Source organism: Medicago truncatula, chromosome 1 (genome assembly GCF_003473485.1).
Source record: "Medicago truncatula cultivar Jemalong A17 chromosome 1, MtrunA17r5.0-ANR, whole genome shotgun sequence".
NCBI classification, from domain to species: Eukaryota; Viridiplantae; Streptophyta; class Magnoliopsida; order Fabales; family Fabaceae; genus Medicago; species Medicago truncatula.
This window is the reverse complement of record NC_053042.1, coordinates 14,060,614-14,080,634: the sequence shown is the minus strand read 5'-3', so window position 1 is coordinate 14,080,634 and position 20,021 is coordinate 14,060,614. Positions and strand designations below refer to the sequence as shown.

Below are 20,021 nucleotides of genomic sequence, written 5' to 3'. Positions count from 1 at the left end.
ATTATTCCTTTCTCCATTTAGTAATTTAATTTAATTTGGAAGATATTATAATTAATATTCGTAATTAGTATTTCGAATTATTTGGTGAATCGGAAATTGGAATATGTAACCGCTTATCGTACTATAAATTAGTCTCTATGATCTCAAGAATTTTAGTACCAAAACATATTGTCTCCTTTTGTTTTGATCATAGTTATCCCTCAAAATGTCACTAAACAATGTTTTCATTTTCATTCTCCTTTGTTGTTTTTCTCTGATTCATAATGTTGCTTGTGCTGATTATGGAACAGCACTTACAAAAAGTTTGTTGTTTTTTGAGGGACAACGTTCAGGTGTGTTGCCTTCTAACCAGAGAGTAACTTGGAGAGGAGATTCTGCACTTAAAGATGGCCAAGATGCTGGGGTAAGATATATCAATATATATACCTTTTTACACCTTTGAATTCTCCTCCATTTCATAACGAAAATGCAGAAGATTAGTGGAAGTATTTTTTTTTGAACCAGATCCATATTTCAGTTAGTCCACAATTTAGAAATAAAAAATGAACCTTTTTCATGTATCAGGTTTCTAACTTCCTAGGGCTGTATGAGATATCATGTTTTCTAAAAGAAATGTTTTATTCAAGAATTCAAACTAAAACTTAGGGCTTTGATTTTGGTGATTAGTTTTTATTTTTTATTTTGTTACTTTTGGCAGTAGGTTTGGAGGGTGTCTTTATTGGTGTTTTGATGTACGATTTTTTTTTTTTTTTATGTTCCGCTTGTATATGGTGCGCTCTTTGCATTGTCGTGCCGATCTCTATCCTCTTGGTCATTAATAAATTTCATGAATAAAAAAAAAACATAAGAAACATTTTATTCAAATACATAAATTTTAATTGTTATATAAAATTTTCATTCTTCTATTAATTAATTGCGTTGGTTTGATAGACTTATGAGTATTGCAAATCTTATACTCGTTTTTATAACCAAATCTTATACTTGTTACATCACACATTACTAGCATGGTGTGACATGAGTGAAAGATAATCAGATCTCGTGAGTATGTGATTAGGAGTTAGATCCGTGACCAAGAAATTTGTAAAAGTGTTTGTAAAAGTGTACGTAGGGAGAGATCATTGCCTTAAATGAATCTAATATATCAAGAGATACCCTAAGTCACCAAAACAAATTGAAATACAAGTTACTATACATAAATTTAGACGAATTATAAATGTTATATACATGTGCAGATTGACCTAGTTGGAGGATATTATGATGCTGGAGACAATTTGAAGCTAGGTTTTCCAATGGCATTTACAACAACAATGCTATCATGGAGCACAATAGAGTTTAAAGACCAACTTGGAAAAAAGAATGAGCTTACAAATGCATTAGCAGCCATAAAATGGGGAACAGACTACTTGATGAAAGCACATCAACAACCAAATGTTTTGTATGGAGAAATTGGTGATCCTGATTCAGATCATCAATGTTGGCAAAGACCAGAGGATATGTCAACACCTAGAAATTCTTATAAGATTGATGAACAACATCCTGGCTCTGATCTTGCTGCTGAAACTGCTGCTGCTTTGGCTGCTGCTTCCATTGCTTTTCAATCTGTGGACAATGATTATGCCTCCAAAATGCTAGTTCATGCGACACAAGTATAGTTTTATGTTTTGTTATATCACTAATAGTTGTCCTCGCGAGCATAGCTCAGTTAGTAGAGACAATGCATAATATATGCAAGGTTCTGTTAGAGTCAAACTCGATACCACGAACTTTACAACACTCACACACACCATTTGTTTATATAATGTGTCAACTATTTAAATTTTATTTTGAATAGAAAATATATATCAACTTTTTATTTCAATTTTAAGTTTTAGTTAAAAAAAAAAATTTTTATATTGTCAATAGGAAAAAAAAATTAAATAAGGTGTATATAGTATTTTTGTAATTAGAATTAAATAAAAAACTATAAATAGATTATTATATTTTTTGTTTGGTGAAAATTTATTTTTTCTTTTTCTTGCAGCTGTTTGATTTTGCAAACAATAACCAAGGCTTATACCACAATAGTATCCCACCAGCAGCAAAAACATATTCCAGTAGTGGATATAAGGTGATCTACTTAATCCTTTGAACTTCTATATTAAACAAATTATGAAAGTGCAAAAAAACGAACAATTTGTAAAAGAATTTTGATTGATGTTTAATTTGTTGTGGTTAGAATGATTGGCAACAATAAAATACTAGATGTCCTAATGATTCAAATACTAGTTTTGTAGCAGTCTCAATTGACTAAATCGTAGAGATACCCTTGAGGTGCATATTGAGGGTTAAAGTTTATAATCATTGTGAGTTAGAAGAAGAAAAAATAAATTAAATAAGGATATGATGCAACCTTAAACACCATATATAATATAATGTTTGAAAGACAACACTTCCATTTGAGCCTTATAGAATTTGGAATTTATTTTGTACAAACAGGATGAATTACTATGGGCAGCAGCATGGCTTTACCACGCTACAAACTTGAAAAAATACCTCGATTACCTTGGAGGAGCAGGCGACAATGGAGGTGCTAGAACAATGTTTAGTTGGGATGACAAGTATCTTGGTGCACAGATTCTTGCTGCAAAGGTATATATAACTCAATAGCATTCATCTTCCTAAAGCTAATTAGAAAATTTTGATATTTTTAATGTTTTTATTACTACTTAATTATTCTGTTATATTGCGTCGATCATGTAGCTTGTTTTAGATGGGACAGTGGAGTCTTCAGGTATTTGGACTCAATACAAAGCAAATGCAGAACAATTCATATGTTCATGTGCACAAAAATCAACTCAAAATTTTCAGAAAACACCAGGAGGTTTGTTATGGTTTCAGCCATGGGGTAATAATCAATATGTTTCAACTGCTACATTTGCAATGTCCACTTATTCTCAATATTTATCTACAAAACAAGCTTCCCTTCAATGTAATAGTGGTGTTGTCAGTCCTTCTGATCTCACTTCTCTTGTTCAAGCTCAGGTAATTCAATCCATCATCATCTATTAATACTTTGTGACGAACATTCATATGTTCGATGTTTAATTCACTATTTTTTTTTTTCCGTGGACACAACATTATAGGTGGACTACATATTGGGTTCTAATCCAAAACAGATGAGTTACATGGTGGGATATGGATCAAATTATCCACAACAAATTCATCATAGAGGAGCTTCAATTATATCAATCAAGCAAGATAGTTCACCATTAGGATGCAAAGATGGCTTTGAAAAATGGTTCAATAAAAATGCACCAAACCCTAATACATTAGAAGGAGCAATTGTGAGTCCAGATCAAAATGATGATTTTACGGATAATAGAAATGACTACCAATTAGGAGAACCAACTACTGTTTCTGTTGCACCTTTAGTTGGTGTTCTTGCTTATCTAGCTTAAATTTTTATTACTAGTTACTCTACTAATGCTAATTGTAGTTTAGCATGAAACATCTATTTAATTCATCTATTAATCGAAGTATTTCACTATAATGGTGGCTCATAAAAAAATTTCACACTTTTATTTTCTATTATTTTGCTTAATTATGTGTACAATTTTGTACGAGATCTTTAATATCTTTTCATCGTAAAGAAAACAATTCTTGTAACAAAACAATTACATATGGCAAAGCTTAGCCCACTTGGTTGGTCCGATGGTATTGACTCAAGAGTTTGGACCCGAGAGTGTGCTCATTTTTAAGATTTCGTTCGATTTTTTCGATGTCAGTTTGGCTGAACTAAGATTTTCTTATGATAGTAAAAATGTTTCTTGCAATTATTAATAAAACAATAACATATGGTAAACTCTGTTTCCTCAACTTAAAGATATCAATGGGTTTGGTTTACATCATATTTTCATTTCAACTAATTATTGCATGTCTGGCTTCTAGGATAGAGTTTTCTAAGCAAATAATTTCTATTTTACATAATATACTTTGACATAATAAGAACGTCAAAAATTCCACAAAGTCAATTTTTAAAGTGAAAAAAATGAATGGAGCAAGTGACATTAAAATATATTTATTTTTTTGTCAAGTAGCCTAGTGGCTAGAGCTCACACAATTTAATTGTGGAGAAGTGGAGTGTCCGGGATTCGAACCCCGGCTCCTGCATATAATATGCAATATCCCTACCAACTGAGCTAAACTCACGGGGATAGTGACATTAAAATATTTTTATTTATGAATAGTTGTTTAAAATCCGGGTGTATTTTAAGCTGTGGCATTAATGTTGGGTGGTATATGTTATGCTACATTGAGTAGTTTGCGTAATTCATCAACTTGTGAAACAATGAATATGAAACCATCAAAGTCATAAATAGGAGTTCATGTATGCTTAGTCTAGCTCATTTAGGATCATGGATGTAAGATATATGACAAAAAAAAAATCAAGGGCTAGGATTTATAATAAAAAAAAAATAAGTATTTGTCTTTTTTGAGATGAGAAATACTTTAATTAAATATATGTTTGGTTCAAAATAATTCTCTCTATATCTCTCTTTTGACAAAAAGGAAATTTTTCTCTCTCTAAAAAAAGGAAATTTTCCTTATATACCAATAATATATATTTTTAATAGAAACTATGTTTATTTTGTCAAAAGAAATAGAATTATGTTTATTAATGGGTCAAATATTTTTTTAGAGGATTGATGGGTCAAATATTATATTCCTATATAAGAAAAAACCTCCTTATATATAGTGTGATTCGAATTATTTACGGGATGAATTAATGAGGAAAATTTCCTTATATACTACGATATTGTTTTCGGAATATTGATTTTGTTGTAAAAAATATAGATTGGTAAATTGACGAGGGTTCTTTAGGGACCGTCCAATATGTATATTCAACGATAGGACCGTCTAATATATGGATCTGATTTTTTCTTAAAGAAACAAGCTTAATGTATTTCATTTATAATAGAGAGAATTCAATATAAGATGGGTGTTGGAATGAATACGGAAACTAGCTTGCAACAGAGCCGACTTAACTAAGTTATGTGCAACTTCGTTTGTTTGTCTCCTAATGAAACTCACATTAGAGTTTATAAGATCAGTACATAGTAGGTGTACACAATTACTAATTATAACACTAAAATTAGATACAACAATCTGCTTTCCGTAGATGTCATCCACGACCGTTTATGAGTCTATCTCAAAATCCATATTGAGGAATTGGTGCCGATGTTTTCCAACCTTGAGCATTCTCCCAGCTAGCTAACAACGTTGTGGCTCTATGACAAATTGCTTGACAATTTTCGAAGACATCATTGCAAATCTTATTATTCTGGTTCTTTCATATACTCCACATTAGAGTGCCAAATAGGGGAATTTTGGAAAGTTGAAGTCGCTGAAAAATGTCGAAGAAAAGATTGAAAATGTCTCCAACATTTGATGTCGCAGCTGCAATCTCGTTCCATAACCCTGAGTGTTGCCAACATTGCATGCTTTTTGAACAAAATAAAAACTGTCTCATTTAACAAAACAAAATTAAAAAAAAATGCGACGGTTCAATTTTTTGTAGAAAATAGAGGTAACATGGTAAATGATTATTAGTACAGAACTTCTTGCTAAAACATTGAAGAAATATACTATAGACAAAACATAGTTCATGTAACATATGGTAAATGCATATGTCCATTATCAATAGTACTATAGTAGTACTCATAGCCACAGGTGCTTACAAAATGTCCTAATAGTAGTATTTAGGAAAAAAATAATTGATGGGTAACAAAAATTAAAAGTTTTGACAAAAAAATGAACCGAAACATTTTTTTTTAATTTAGAAATGAGACAGTTTTTTTTTTTATGGTAGCTTAATATATTTTAGGGAAGAGTGGTGCTATTTACCACGAAACAAGATTTCACGGGATTCACGAACCTTCACAATTTAACTATAATAAACATCCTTTTGATATTAAAAAAAAAACATAAAAGACATTTTTGGCAGAAAAAACAGCGAGAGTAGTACTATTTTTGTTTTTCGTTGTGAAAGTATTCGTGGTAAAAGGCATTTTTCTTTAGGGAAATGTTAACTTGTGCCTTAAGGCACAAGTTAATGAGTTAAATGTAGAAATTTTATGTTGGAATTCGTGTATTGAGTTTAATTTTTCAACTTTTAGTTAATTAAATGCATAAACATTAAGAAAATATTTCTATTTTTAGGTTGCTTAACATATACCCTTTGAGCACATGTTACCATCGGACTATATTTTAATACTTGGTAACAGAATTAAAACATAATGAGAACATTTCTCTTTTTTCCTAATAATCATTACTTATGACAAGGAGAGAGAAAAGCTGGATAAAATTATTTTAAGAGACACCACATTTAGTTGTTTTTAAGAAAGAGAAATGGTTTTTTGGTCCATCTGAAAATGTACATGATGCTAACAAACACCAACTATATTTTAAGTGTGTGAATATTAGAAGCCATATATATATATATATATATATATATATATATATACTCCCTCCGGTTCTTATTATAAGAAACAGTTTACTTTTTTAATTTATTGTGTAAGTGATGTATCTAGTCTATATTTACAATAAGATACATTAATTATTCTATGAATCTAAATAGTCCTTGGAGGGACTATTTTCAAAAACAAAAAATTTTGCAGGGACCTTTTTAAAAAACAAAATATTTTGCAGGGACTAAAAACTACAAAATGGGTTCAGTCGTCATGTGCCACGTATGCAAATCATCACAAAAATGGGGTCAGGGACTATTTTCAAAAACAAAAAATTTTGCAAGGACCAAAAACAAATTTTTTTTTTACAGGGACTAAAACCAAAACGAGGCATATTTGCAGGGACTAAAACCATATTTTAGCCTATATATTAAAACAAAATTTTGATTTGTGGTAGTAATTTTTTTAATCAAATCTATATTTGAGTTGATTTTATTTTTTTTGAACGGCAAATATATATATATATATATATAGCACGCAAAAAGAGCACAACACCCAGACGAGCTTAACTCAGTCAATAAGGACAAAAATATATCCAAGGTCTAAGATTCGAACCTCGAACTATGTATTATCCTTATCAAATGAGCTAAGCTCACGGAAACTGAGTGTTGTGGTCTTTTTGTGTGCTATATATATCTTTGCCATTAAAAAAATCAACTCCATATATATCTTTGTCATTCAAAAAGAAAATAAACTCAAATATGGATTTGATTAAAAAAAATTACTACCACAAATCAAATTTTGTTTTAATATATATATATATTAGTTCTGAGCTTCGAACCCCAAACACTAAAAAAAAAAAAAAAAAAAGCAATATTTGAGTTGATTAGAAATAAAAAGTGAACCTGTTTTCATTTATCGGCTTTTCTAAAACAATTTAAGAATGTAAACTAATACATAGTTAGTAACATTTTATACAATTTAGGGTTAATAGTGTTTTTCACCCCTGTAATATAGGCCATTTCCGGTTTTCGCCCTTATAAAATTTTCGGTTTGATTTCTGTCCTTGTAAAAATTTTTTTTTCCGGAATACCCCCCTCCTCCCTCCAACTCAGCAAATCAGCCTATGTGGCGCTGACATGGAATTTTTTTTTTTTTCTTTTTTTTTTTTTCACTTGCCACGTGTATAATTCGTTTTTTTTTTTTTAAATTTTGAAATTTTAATTTCGTTTTTTAATTTTAATTTTAAAAAACTCAATTTTTTTTTAATTATCTACCCCTGTAATGCATGACTGTTGGCAGTTTGTAGGCACGACTTCACGGGGAAGACAATACATTAGAGTATTGGGCACGTAGTAATGATTACAAGGGTGAAAAACACTATTAACCCCATTTATTGTAATTTTGTATAAATTTTGATACTTTTTGCAAATTAAAGAACATTGCAAACATAAATCTTTTTTTTTTTTTTTAGAATTCTTAACTTATATTTGTTCCATATTGTTATACCCTGTTTTTGGACCTAAAAATACTGGGCCCAATTTCATTTCAAACTTTGTCAATTATCAAATTTCAACTGCACAGTTCAAACTGTCTCTGCCTCGCAGTATTTTCAATCACAATTTTACTTATGTTTTCCTTGCATAAAACTTTTCAAAATGTCTTTACTTGTCTTGTAAGTCATTCAAAAGTGTCTCTGGATCGTTACATTGCTTTTTCTACAGTTTATTTCAAAATTTGCAAGAAGTCATACAGAAGGGTATTTTGGTCATTTCCTGCAGTGGGACCCATTTTCATCCTTGTGACTGTCTCTGAGTCTTTTCAGATTGTTTTTTTACATTTCATCAGTAAACCTTGTTAATTTTATTTCAAACTTGCATCTGAGTCAGTGTCAAGTCAATTTGAGTCTGTTTAGGTCAATTTTAGCCCTAGGGGCATTTTGGTCATTTCACACAAAATTTTGGCACAGAGAGGTTACTTTGAAGTACCTCATTTAGGCCATTGGTTTGTTTTAGTCCGTTTTGTCAATTTTATTTGTGTTTCGCTTTACGTTTGGTCAAATTACCAATTTTATTTTTATTTTTATTGTTTTTATTATTTTTGCATTTTTGGTCCTCGAAGAGGTCCAAAATTGCATTTCAGTCCAGTTTCTTTTCCAATTTTCATTTCAGTCCTTTGTGTCAATTGCAGTTTAGTCCTCAAGTTCTTATTTTTGCAGAAAAGTCCAAAGTTCATTTTTTAAGTCCAAAGCCGTGCCTCTTTCATACAAGTTCAGATGCCACATGTCAGTTTCCTATTGGTTCCAATGCACACATGTCAGCTATAAAAGCATTAAGTCAGATTTCAGAAGCAATGATCACACGCCAACTCATAAACACAAACTCAATTTTCTCTTTCTCAATTTTTTGGATCAAAACAGAAAAGTTTTTCAGAATCTCTCAAGAACACCAAGAACACAAAACCCTAACCGTTTTCCAGAAATCAAAAATTCATCAGAATTAACAGTGTTTTGGATCAATTCTCAGAGATTCTGTGGAATCTTCATCATTGAACTGATCGTTCTCTGCAATTTCAAACGCGAGCTCGCATTGAAGCAAGCTCAAGCGTTGATCACAGAGCGTGAAAAGAAGAAGGAAAGAAGCAGAATCTGCAGAATCTGGACCGGTGAAGCAAGCAGAAGAATCAAGAATCATCAGAAAACAACAGAATCAAGTTTTCCCAAAGATTTCCTCCATTAAAGGTTTCAACCAAAACCTTAGGTAAAACTCAGAATCTTTTCTCAGAAAATAATCATAGTTTAAACCTGCAAATCACGCAAGCAAAGCATATCAAGAAATTTCCAGAACTCAAAGACGAAAACCGTAACCGTAAGCACGAAACCTAGATCCATAAGGATCTAAGTTTTGAAAGCAAGAACGAGTACCAGAAGCGTAATCAAACAACGAAACGATGTAGATCTTTAAAGATCTAAATGTTTTATTCCAAAAAGATCAAAATCAGTTTCAAAACCGTATGAAAAGTTTTAGATCTACGTCGTTTCAGGCCGTATTTGAGAAAATAATTGCTGGATTCGTGTTTAGGGTTAAAGGACGAATCAAAAGATGTAAAAATCATAAGTTTCTGAAAAATTTCACGGCGGAACCCTAGATCTTCACCAGAGAAGATGAAGTTTCCGGCGACCTATGAAGGTTCCGGCCGGTCCTTCATCCTCTCCGGCGTGCCATGCCAGAATCCGGTGAGTTGAGAGAAGAGAGAAGAGAGAGAAGCTCTGAGTGTAGAGAGAGAAAGGAGAGTGGAAAATGATTTAAACCGGTCCCCCTTCACTTTTATAGCCAGTGAACCGGACCGGTCCAGAACCGGTCCATTCCTCTTTGATTCCTGGCCGTTTGATCTAGGGTTTCAGAATCCTGGATCAATCGTGTGGCTCCTGTGCAATCTGAGTTTTGAGTGTGGGCTTTGGGTTTGGGCTTAGTTTTCTTTCACGTTTTTTGTTTTTCTTGCTATTTGCACCGTATTTCCTTGCTATCTGCACCTGTTGCTTGCTCACCTTTTTTTATGAAAATTCCTAAAAAATCCTAGTGGTTTCTTGATACATTTTTGGTTTTTCCATGGTGTTTCTTGCATAAAAAAAGGCTAAAATGGCATGAACTAATTCTATGTGTTTTTACACTTTTGGTATGCATTTTGCTATGTTTTGTTCTTGACACTTTGATATTATGACATGGATGAATGATGCCTAATATGGTGATGAATATGCCTCTGGAAATGTGCTTTTGTTTGCTGTTTTTGAATATGATTTTATGGATTTCTTGTTTTACAAGCAACAAGTGTTTGTTTTAGAGAATAAAGTGTCAAATTTCTCTATGAATTTGGTGTGATACCTTGCTTGCATGTGTTTCCGTTAATTTCATGTCATGGCTTGAAACAAAATTTCTTTCAAAATTGCCATGATGTGATGATTATGAGTTACAAGCACCTTTAGGTATCACATCAAAATTTTTAGGTTTATTGCCACTTTATTACCTTTTCTTTGCCATTTTTATGCATTTCCTTTTGATTATTTCCTACTATTTTGTGCTTTATGATTACTAACCATTTCATCTCATGTGCCATACATTTCATAGCATTCCACCACCCTCTCCACTCTCCACTTTCTTTAAGCCTAGCATTTATTTTTTGCAAGTTTTAATTCATTTGGTGATGTAATTTGTTATCATTGGTTTGTAGCTTGGCAAAGAGGCCATAGAATGTATTTAGGGAATTTTTGTAATATGGACTATGGACACTATGACGCACCGACACGCACACACTCACTTTAGATGTATGCTTAGGATTGTATGCATAGATGTATGGCTAGGATTGCATGATTAGATGAACGTTTAGTTTTGAACACTTAGAGAAAATCCAATTTTTTCCCAAAATATGCAAATAACCTCATTTGAAAACTTTTTTGCAAAAAATAAAATGGGAGTCAAAACTCCTCATTTCCCTTTATTTTTCTTAAGCAAAATTTCCAATGAATCTTAAATATACATAGACTTTATTTTGAAAAAGACTAATTCCACCTCACATTTTCCAAATCTTATGCCCTTGAGGCCTCTCATCTCTATTCTTCAAAATCTCTTTTCAAACTTAAAATCAACCAACAAAAACAAAGCTTTTTTTGAGAATGAACTACGATCGGTTTTGATCCCTTAAAAGGGTACGTAGGCAATGAGTCAAAACTCCTCCAAGCCGAAATAAAATCAAATTCTACTTCTTCTCACCCCCATTCTTCACTAATCATACATTCCTTTTTTTACAAAGTAGGCAATAAAAAATAAAGCGTAGAAATAAACTTAGGAGAGCGGCTCTTATGGAATACCATAATCGCTCCGGGTGCCTAACACCTTCCCGTAGCGAAAACGACCCCCGAATCTAGAACTCTTTAAGGGTTTTTCTCCTTTTACCCTTCCCAAGAAAAAAGAGAGATATCAACGGTCGAAAGGTTCAAGTCCAATTAATGGCTTGGCACCCAAAAACCATGATAACAGAAATGGCGACTTCACTGGGGACTCTTTTTAGCGGGTCGCGCCTAGTTTTCCTTAGTTTATATTCACGCTTTGTTTTATTACTTACATATGTGAATACTTGTTTATTTTCATTTAACGTGTGGGGTGAGAATATCAAAAGTCCTATACCCGGGCTGAGTGAACTTATGTTTAGGTAGAGATATAATCGACAATTCGATCCGGGGGTTGCCTCGTGTATTGGATTATGCGATCAATCTCACATAGCTGAGGCATTTTGAAGGTGATATTGTCGGCGTGTGTTGTCATGCTTAGGCACTTCACTTTCAATTGTTCGACGAAGCTATGAACCGTAGTTACCAAACCCATCCTAGCCTTTTTAGGACGTAGTGCGGTGGCTAAATTGAGTGTTGTCTCAAACTTTAGTCGTCACGCGATACTACACTCAAACTAGACCTTCTCACAAATAATCATGGAACGGGTGTCGTCCTGTACTACCATGATATATGTGAGAGAGGTTGCAGTTTGGGAACTGTGTTAGAACCTTGGTTACTACTATCCAAAGCCTTAGTTCACCGGACGCCGTGTCCATCCGTGGCCCTGTTACTTTGAATCTCAACCCACCTTGTTCTTTGTAACTAAACAAAACAACCATGCATACATGCATTCATGCATAAGTTTTTTTTCACGCATACATCGAAGATTTTTTTAGACAGATCGAAACATTGTAAGACACCGCAGGTGTGAACTTGTATTCATAAGTTTACCATTGTAAAACCTTATTTTGCTTGTTTAACAGTGTTTACAATGTTTCGAATTTGTTTAAAAAGTCCTTCGATGACATTAAAAAGAGTCGTTTTTGCATTTGCATCTGCATATCATGCATCATATGCATCATACATCAGCCACAAGAGGTTTCCAAGTGCTCACTGCCTCCTGGTTCTTCTGCCACAAATTGAAAGGTGGCTCGTGCTCGGAAAGTTTACGAATCAGACAGAATACACCGGACTAGACTCTACAGAAAGAAGAATTCGGCAGCCATGGAAGAGGAAAATGCTCAGCTCCGTACCGAATTAGCTTCTCTGAGGGAAGAATTGGCTAAGGCCAATGATACCATGACTGCTCTGCTAGCCGCCTAGGAACAATCATCCACCGGTTCACCAACAACGACAGCAGCAACAAGCTAGACCTACCTTTCCTCTGATACCAATGCTATATGCTGAGTTGCTCCCGACTCTACTTCTCAGAGGGCACTGCACAATCAGACAGGGGAAGCCTCCACCTGATCCGTTACCTCCCAGGTTCCGGTCTGACCTCAAATGTGATTTCCATCAAGGTGCTCTGGGTCATGATGTCGAAGGATGCTATGCTTTGAAATACATTGTGAAGAAGCTCATTAACCAAGGAAAGTTGACTTTTGAGAACAACGTCCCTCATGTCCTCGACAACCCTCTTCCGAATCACGCTGCTGTAAACATGATTGAGGTATATGAGGAAGCTCCCAGATCGGACGTTTGTAACGTTGCAACTCCTCTGGTGCCACTACACATCGAGTTATGCCAAGCCTCTCTGTTTGACCATGATCATGCCAGTTGCCCAGAATGCTTCCATAATCCTTGGGGTTGCTACGTTGTTCAGAATGACATCCAGAAACTGATGAACGACAATTATCTGACTGTCAATGACATCCAAGAAGGACAAGCTGCTGGCTGGGGCAAGTTAATACAACTCCTTGAGAATAAGCATAAAGAGGGTCTCGGATATTCCCCAACTTCAGGAGTTTCCACAGGAACCTTCTACAGTGCTGGGTTTGTCAATGCAATTACTGAAAAGACGACTGGATTTGATCCTAGGCCTATGTTTGTTATACCAGGAGGCATTGCGAGAAATTGGGATGCCATCATCATTCCTTCAATCATGCATGTTTCCGAGTAATGTGTCTTGTTGCTTAAGTGTTTTGTTTTTCAAAAATAACAATCTTCTCGCTCTGCCCGAAGCGACAGTGATATTTTCTGTAAGGGCATGTTTGTTTCGGCATCGCCGTTATTAATAAAAATCGTCGTTTCTTTCACGACTTTTATTTTTTAGTGATTTTTTTTCTTTTTTTCTTGGAAATAATGGTAATACCAGAAAAAACCAAAACATCTTTATTTTTCTTATCAATTTCAAAGAACTGCATAAAAGAAAAAAAAAACCATTTTCTAAAATCATTCAACCATTCTATGCAGTTTGAACCATAATAAACCCGTTGAACACAGTAATTCTACAGTTCCTCCAAATTTTGAATTCCCTGTGTATGAAGCCGAAGATGAAGAGGATGGTGATATACCATATGAGATCACTCGACTGCTTGAGCAAGAATCGGCCTATTGTATGGAATGATGAATGCCAAGAAGCTTTTGATAGCATCAAGAATTACCTGCTGGAACCACCTATCCTTGTCCCTCCCGTGGAAGGAAGACCTTTGATTTTGTATTTGTCAGTGTTTGATGAATCTGTGGGATGCGTGCTTGGTCAACAAGATGAGACTGGAAAGAAAGAACATGCTATCTACTACCTAAGCAAGAAGTTTACCGACTGTGAAACTCGGTATACAATGCTTGAGAAGACTTGTTGTGCTCTAGCTTGGGCTGCCAAACGCCTGCGTCATTATTTGGTGAATCATACAACTTGGCTGATATCCAGAATGGATCCGATAAAGTATATCTTCGAGAAAGCGGCCGTTACTGGAAAGATTGCACGCTGGCAGATGCTTTTGTCTGAATATGATATTGTGTTCAAAACTCAAAAGGCAATCAAAAGTAGCATTCTTGCCGATCATCTTGCCTACCAACCTCTTGATGATTATCAACCAATTGAGTTCGATTTCCCTGATGAAGAGATCATGTATTTGAAATCAAAAGACTGCGAAGAACCATTGATTGATGAAGGTCCAGATCCCAATAGCAAGTGGGGTTTAGTCTTTGATGGTGCTGTCAATGCTTATGGTAAAGGAATTGGGGCAGTCATTGTATCCCCGCAGGGGCATCACATTCCTTTTACCGCCAGAATCCTGTTCGAATGTACCAACAATATGGCTGAGTATGAGGCATGCATCTTTGGGATCGAGGAAGCAATTGACATGAGAATCAAGCACCTCGACATCTATGGAGATTCTGCGCTCGTCATCAATCAGATAAAGGGTGAATGGGAGACCCACCATGCTAAGTTGATTCCTTATCGTGATTATGCGAGACGTTTGCTGACATATTTTACAAAGGTTGAGCTGCACCATATCCCTCGTAATGAGAACCAAATGGCTGATGCTCTTGCTACTCTATCTTCCATGTTTCGAGTGAACCATTGGAATGATGTGCCATTAATCAAAGTGCAACGCCTTGAAAGACCGTCACATGTGTTTGCCATTGGAGATGTGATCGATCAGGCTGGTGAAAATATGGTTGACTATAAACCCTGGTACTACGACATCAAACAGTTCTTGCTGAGCCGTGAGTATCCGCCGGGTGCTTCCAAACAAGACAAGAAGACCTTGAGAAGATTGGCCAGTAGATTCCTGTTAGATGGAGATATCCTGTACAAGAGGAACTATGACATGGTACTGTTAAGATGTGTTGATGAACATGAAGCGGAGCAGTTAATGCATGATGTACATGACGGTACCTTCGGGACCCATGCTACAGGACATACTATGTCAAGGAAGTTGTTACGACCAGGTTACTACTGGATGGCCATGGAGCATGATTGTTACCAGTACGCCAGAAAATGCCACAAATGTCAAATCTATGCTGATAAGATTCATGTGCCTCCACACGCTCTCAATGTTATTTCATCCCCATGGCCGTTCTCAATGTAGGGCATCGACATGATTGGAAGAATTGAACCGAAGGCTTCAAATGGTCATCGTTTCATCTTAGTGGCAATTGACTACTTTACCAAATGGGTTGAAGCAGCATCTTATACCAATGTGACCAAGCAAGTGGTAGCTAAGTTCATCAAGAACAACATCATCTGTCGATATGGTGTTCCCAGCAAGATTATTACCGACAATGGTACCAACCTGAACAACAATGTGGTGCAAGCTCTTTGTGAAGAATTCAAAATTGAGCATCATAACTCTTCTCCCTATAGACCTCAGATGAATGGTGCAGTTGAGGCTGCCAACAAGAATATCAAGAGAATTGTCCAGAAGATGGTAACCACTTACAAGGACTGGCATGAGATGTTACCCTATGCTCTGCATGGCTACCGTACTACCGTGCGCAGTTCAACCGGGGCAACCCCTTTCTCTCTTGTATATGGTATGGAAGCAGTTCTTCCTTTGGAAGTAGAGATCCCATCTCTCCGTGTGATAATGGAAGCAAAGTTATCTGAGGCTGAATGGTGCCAAAGCCGGTATGATCAGTTGAATTTGATTGAGGAAAAACGTATGGATGCCATGGCTCGTGGACAATCATATCAAGCAAGAATGAAGACTGCTTTTGACAAGAAAGTCCATCCTCGAGAATTCAAGGTAGGGGAACTTGTATTGAAAAGGAGGATAAGTCAGCAACCCGACCCAAGGGGCAAGTGGACGCCTAACTATGAAGGTCCTTATGTTGTCAAGAAGGCCTTCTCCGGTGGTGCTTTAATCCTTACACACATGGACGGCGTAGAACTTCCAAATCCAGTGAATGCCGATATAGTCAAGAAATATTTTGCCTAGAAATATGAAAAGAACAGCGTGGTAGGTCGAAAACCCGAAAGGGCGGCCTAGGCAAAAATGCGCTTCCCGGTGGATCGAAAACCCGAAAGGGCGGTCCAGGCAAAAATAAGGGACAAAAAAAATATTTGAAAAAGCTCGCTGAGATTGCACGCAACTCGGGCAAGAATGAGCGTCTCGATGAGCCGAAAACCCGGAAGGGCGGTTCATGCAAAAATGAGATTGAAACAAAAGGCAAGTAACTATATCTGACCAACCACCGTCCCCCTTGGGGCATCTGCTGCTGTTAATGACTATCTTCATCAAAAGCTCCTACACTTGCGAATTCAAAGTTTCCAGGAAATGTAATGATTGCTGTGTTCAATGTACCACCAACCAATAAAATTACCATTTTCCAAGTGTTATACCCTGTTTTTGGACCTAAAAATGCTGGGCCCAATTTCATTTCAAACTTTGTCAATTATCAAATTTCAGCTGCACAGTTCAAACTGTCTCTGCCTCGCAGTATTTTCAATCACAATTTTACCTATGTTTTTCTTGCATAAAACCTTTCAAAATGTCTTTACTTGTCTTGTAAGTCATTCGAAAGTGTCTCCGAATCATTGCGTTGCTTTTTCTACAGTTTATTTCAAAATTTGCAAAAAGTCGTACAGAAGGGTATTTTGGTCATTTCCTGCAGTGGGACCCATTTTCATCCTTGTGACTATCTCTGAGTCTTTTCAGATTGATTTTTAACATTTCATCGGTAAACCTTGTTAAAATCACTTCAAACTTGCATCTGAGTCAGTGTCAAGTCAATTTGAATCTGTTTGGGTCGTTTTTAGCCCTAGGGGCATTTTGGTCATTTCACATAAAATTTTGGCATGGGGAGGTTACTTTGAAGTACCTCATTTAGGCCATTGGTTCGTTTTAGTCCGTTTTGTCAATTTTATTTTTTGTTTCACTTTACGTTTGGTCAAATTATGTTTTTTATTCAAATTTTATTTTAATTGCATTTTGGTCCCTCAATTGAGGTCCCAAAATTGCATTTTTTGTCCAAACTGTTTTTTGTTTATTTCATTTCAAGTTTTTTTAATTTTGCAGTTTAGTCCTTAAGTTTTGTTTTTTGCAAGAAGGTCCAAATTTCATTTTTTTTGTCCAAGGCCGTGTCATTCTTTTTTTTTCAGGTCCAGGTGTCACTTTCTCATTTGTTCAGAGGCACACATGTCATGCTATAAAAGGTGCACAGTGCCACTCAAGGCCATTAATCACACGCCAACTCATAAACACAAAATAAATTTTCTCTTTCTCAGCAATTAGATCAAAAACAGAAAATTCTCAGAATTTCTCAAGAACACCAAGAACACAAAACCCTAACCGTTTTCCAGAAAGCAAGAATCATCAAAATTCGTTGGATTTTCCATTGATTCTCAGAGATTCCTTAGGAATCATCATCATTGAATCATCTCCTTCGCAATTCAAGGCACGGATTCACTGCAGAAGCAGCAAATTCCAGTACCGATCACGAAGAAGGTTCAGCGAGAAGAAGAGGGAAAGAAACAAGGTTCTAAACCGGCGAAGAAGATGAAGAAACAGAACCGGTGAATCACCGATTTATTTTCGGTCCAAAGAACAAGCAGAAGCATCAAAAATCAGCAAGAACAGAATCAAGTTTTCCGAAGAACTCAACAGAATCTCCATAAAAAAAACTCAGGTAAAACTCAGAATCCTTCTTCAAAAAGTAATATCACAGTTAAACCTGCAAATAGAAAACAGAAAAGTTTCCAGAATCGCGAAACAAAGCCGTAACCGTAAACACAAAACCTAGATCCATAAGGATCTAGGTTTTGAAAGCAAGAACAAGTATCAGAAAAGCCATCAAACGACGAAACGATGTAGATCTTTAAAGATCTAAACGATTTAGTTCAAAAATCAAAAATCATTTCAAAACCGTAAAAGTTTTTTCCAAGATCTACGTCGTTTCAAGCTGTGTATGAGAAAATCATTGCTGGATTCGTGTTTAGGATTAGGGGACGAATCAAAAGACGTAAAAATCATAAGTTTCTGAAAAATTTCACGGCGGAACCCTAGATCTTCACCGGAGAAGATGAAGTTTCCGGCGACCTATGAAGGTTCCGGCCGGTCCTTCATCCTCTCCGGCGTGCCACGCCAGAATCCGGTGAGTTGAGAGAAGAGAGAAGAGAGAGAGAAGCTCTGAGTGTAGAGAGAGAAAGGGGAGTGGAAAGTGAATAAAACCGGTCCCCTTGTGTTTATATAGCCAGCGAACCGGACCGGTCCAGAACCGGTCCATTCCCCTTTGATTCCTGGCCGTTTGATCTAGGGTTTCAGGACCCTGGATCAATCGTGTGGCTCCTGTGCATCCGGACCTTGTAGGATTGGGCTTTGGTTTGGGCTTAGTTCTTTTTACGTTTTTTTGTTATTTTCTTGCTATTTGCACTGCCTCTCTTGCTATCCGAACCTGTTACTTGCCTACCTTTTTTTTATAAAATTCCTAAAAAATCCTAGTTGTTTCTTGGTATATTTTTGGCATTTTTGTGGTGTTTTCTTGCATGAAAAAAATGTTAAAATGGCATGAACTAATTCTATGTGTTTTTACACTTTTGGTGTGCATTTTGCTATGTTTTGTTCTTGATACTTTGATATTATGACATGGATGAATGATGCCTAATGTGGTGATGAATATGCCTCTGGAAATGTGCTTTTGTTTGCTGTTTTTGAATATGATTTTATGGATTTCTTGTTTTACAAGCAACAAGTGTTTGTTTTAGAAAATAAAGTGTCAAATTTCTCTATGAATTTGGTGTGATACCTTGCTTGCATGTGTTTCCATTAATTTCATGTCATGGCTTGAAACAAAATTTCTTTCAAAATTGCCATGATGTGATGATTATGGGTTACAAGCACCTTTAGATATCGCATCAAAATTTTTAGGTTTATTGCCACTTTATTACCTTTTCTTTGCCATTTCTATGCATTTCCTTTTGATTATCTCCTACTATTTTGTGCTTTATGATCACTCACCATTTCCTCTCATGTGCCATACATTTCATAGCATTCCACCACCCTCTCCACTCTCCACTCTCCACTTCCTTTAAGTCTAGCAGTTATTTTTTGCAAGTTTTAATTCATTTGGTGATGTAATTTGTTATCATTGGTTTGTAGCTTGGCAAAGGGGCCATAGAATGTATTTAGGCAATTTTTGTAATATGGACTATGGACACTATGACGCACCGGCACGCACACACTCACCTTAGATGTATGCATAGGATTGTATGGTTAGATGAATGCTTAGGCTTAAACACTTAGATAAAAATCAACTTTTTTTCCAAAACATGCAAATAACACTTGAAAACTTTTTTTAAAAAATAAAATGGAGTCAAAGCTCCTTATTTCCCTTTATTTTCTTAAGCAAAATTTTCAATAAATCTTAATCCTCCTTGGACTTTATTTTTGCAAAATGACTAATTTCACCTCACATTTTCCAAATCTTATGCCCTTGAGGCCTCCCATCTCTATTCTTCAAAATCTCTTTTCAAACTTAAAATCAACCAACAAAAACAAAAAACCTTTTTTTTTTTTTTTTGAGAATGAACTACGAACGGTTTTGATCCCTTAAAAGGGTACGTAGGCAATGAGTCAAAACTCATCCAAGCCGAAATAAAAATCAAATTCTACTTCTTCTCACCCCCATTCTTAACTAATCACACTTTCTTTTTTACAAATAAGCAATAAAATTAAAGCGTAGAAATAAACTTAGGAAAGCGGTTCTTATGGAATACCATAATCGCTCCGGGTGCCTAACACCTTCCCGTAGCGAAAACGACCCCCGAATCCGGAAACTCAAGGGTTTTTCTCCTTTTACCCTTC

General features: G+C 35.5%; 1 protein-coding gene across 1 annotated transcript; it reads left to right on the top strand.

Annotated features, from left to right (window-relative positions):
- The first annotated feature begins 205 nt into the window (after positions 1-205).
- LOC25482814 (endoglucanase 15) lies at positions 206-3,437 on the top strand. Its single transcript, XM_013611412.1, has 6 exons — positions 206-403; positions 1,233-1,646; positions 2,021-2,107; positions 2,476-2,628; positions 2,740-3,021; positions 3,123-3,437. The coding sequence occupies exons 1-6, from the start codon at positions 206-208 to the stop codon at positions 3,435-3,437; spliced, it is 1,449 nt and encodes a 482-aa protein (XP_013466866.1).
- The last annotated feature ends 16,584 nt before the right edge of the window (positions 3,438-20,021 follow it).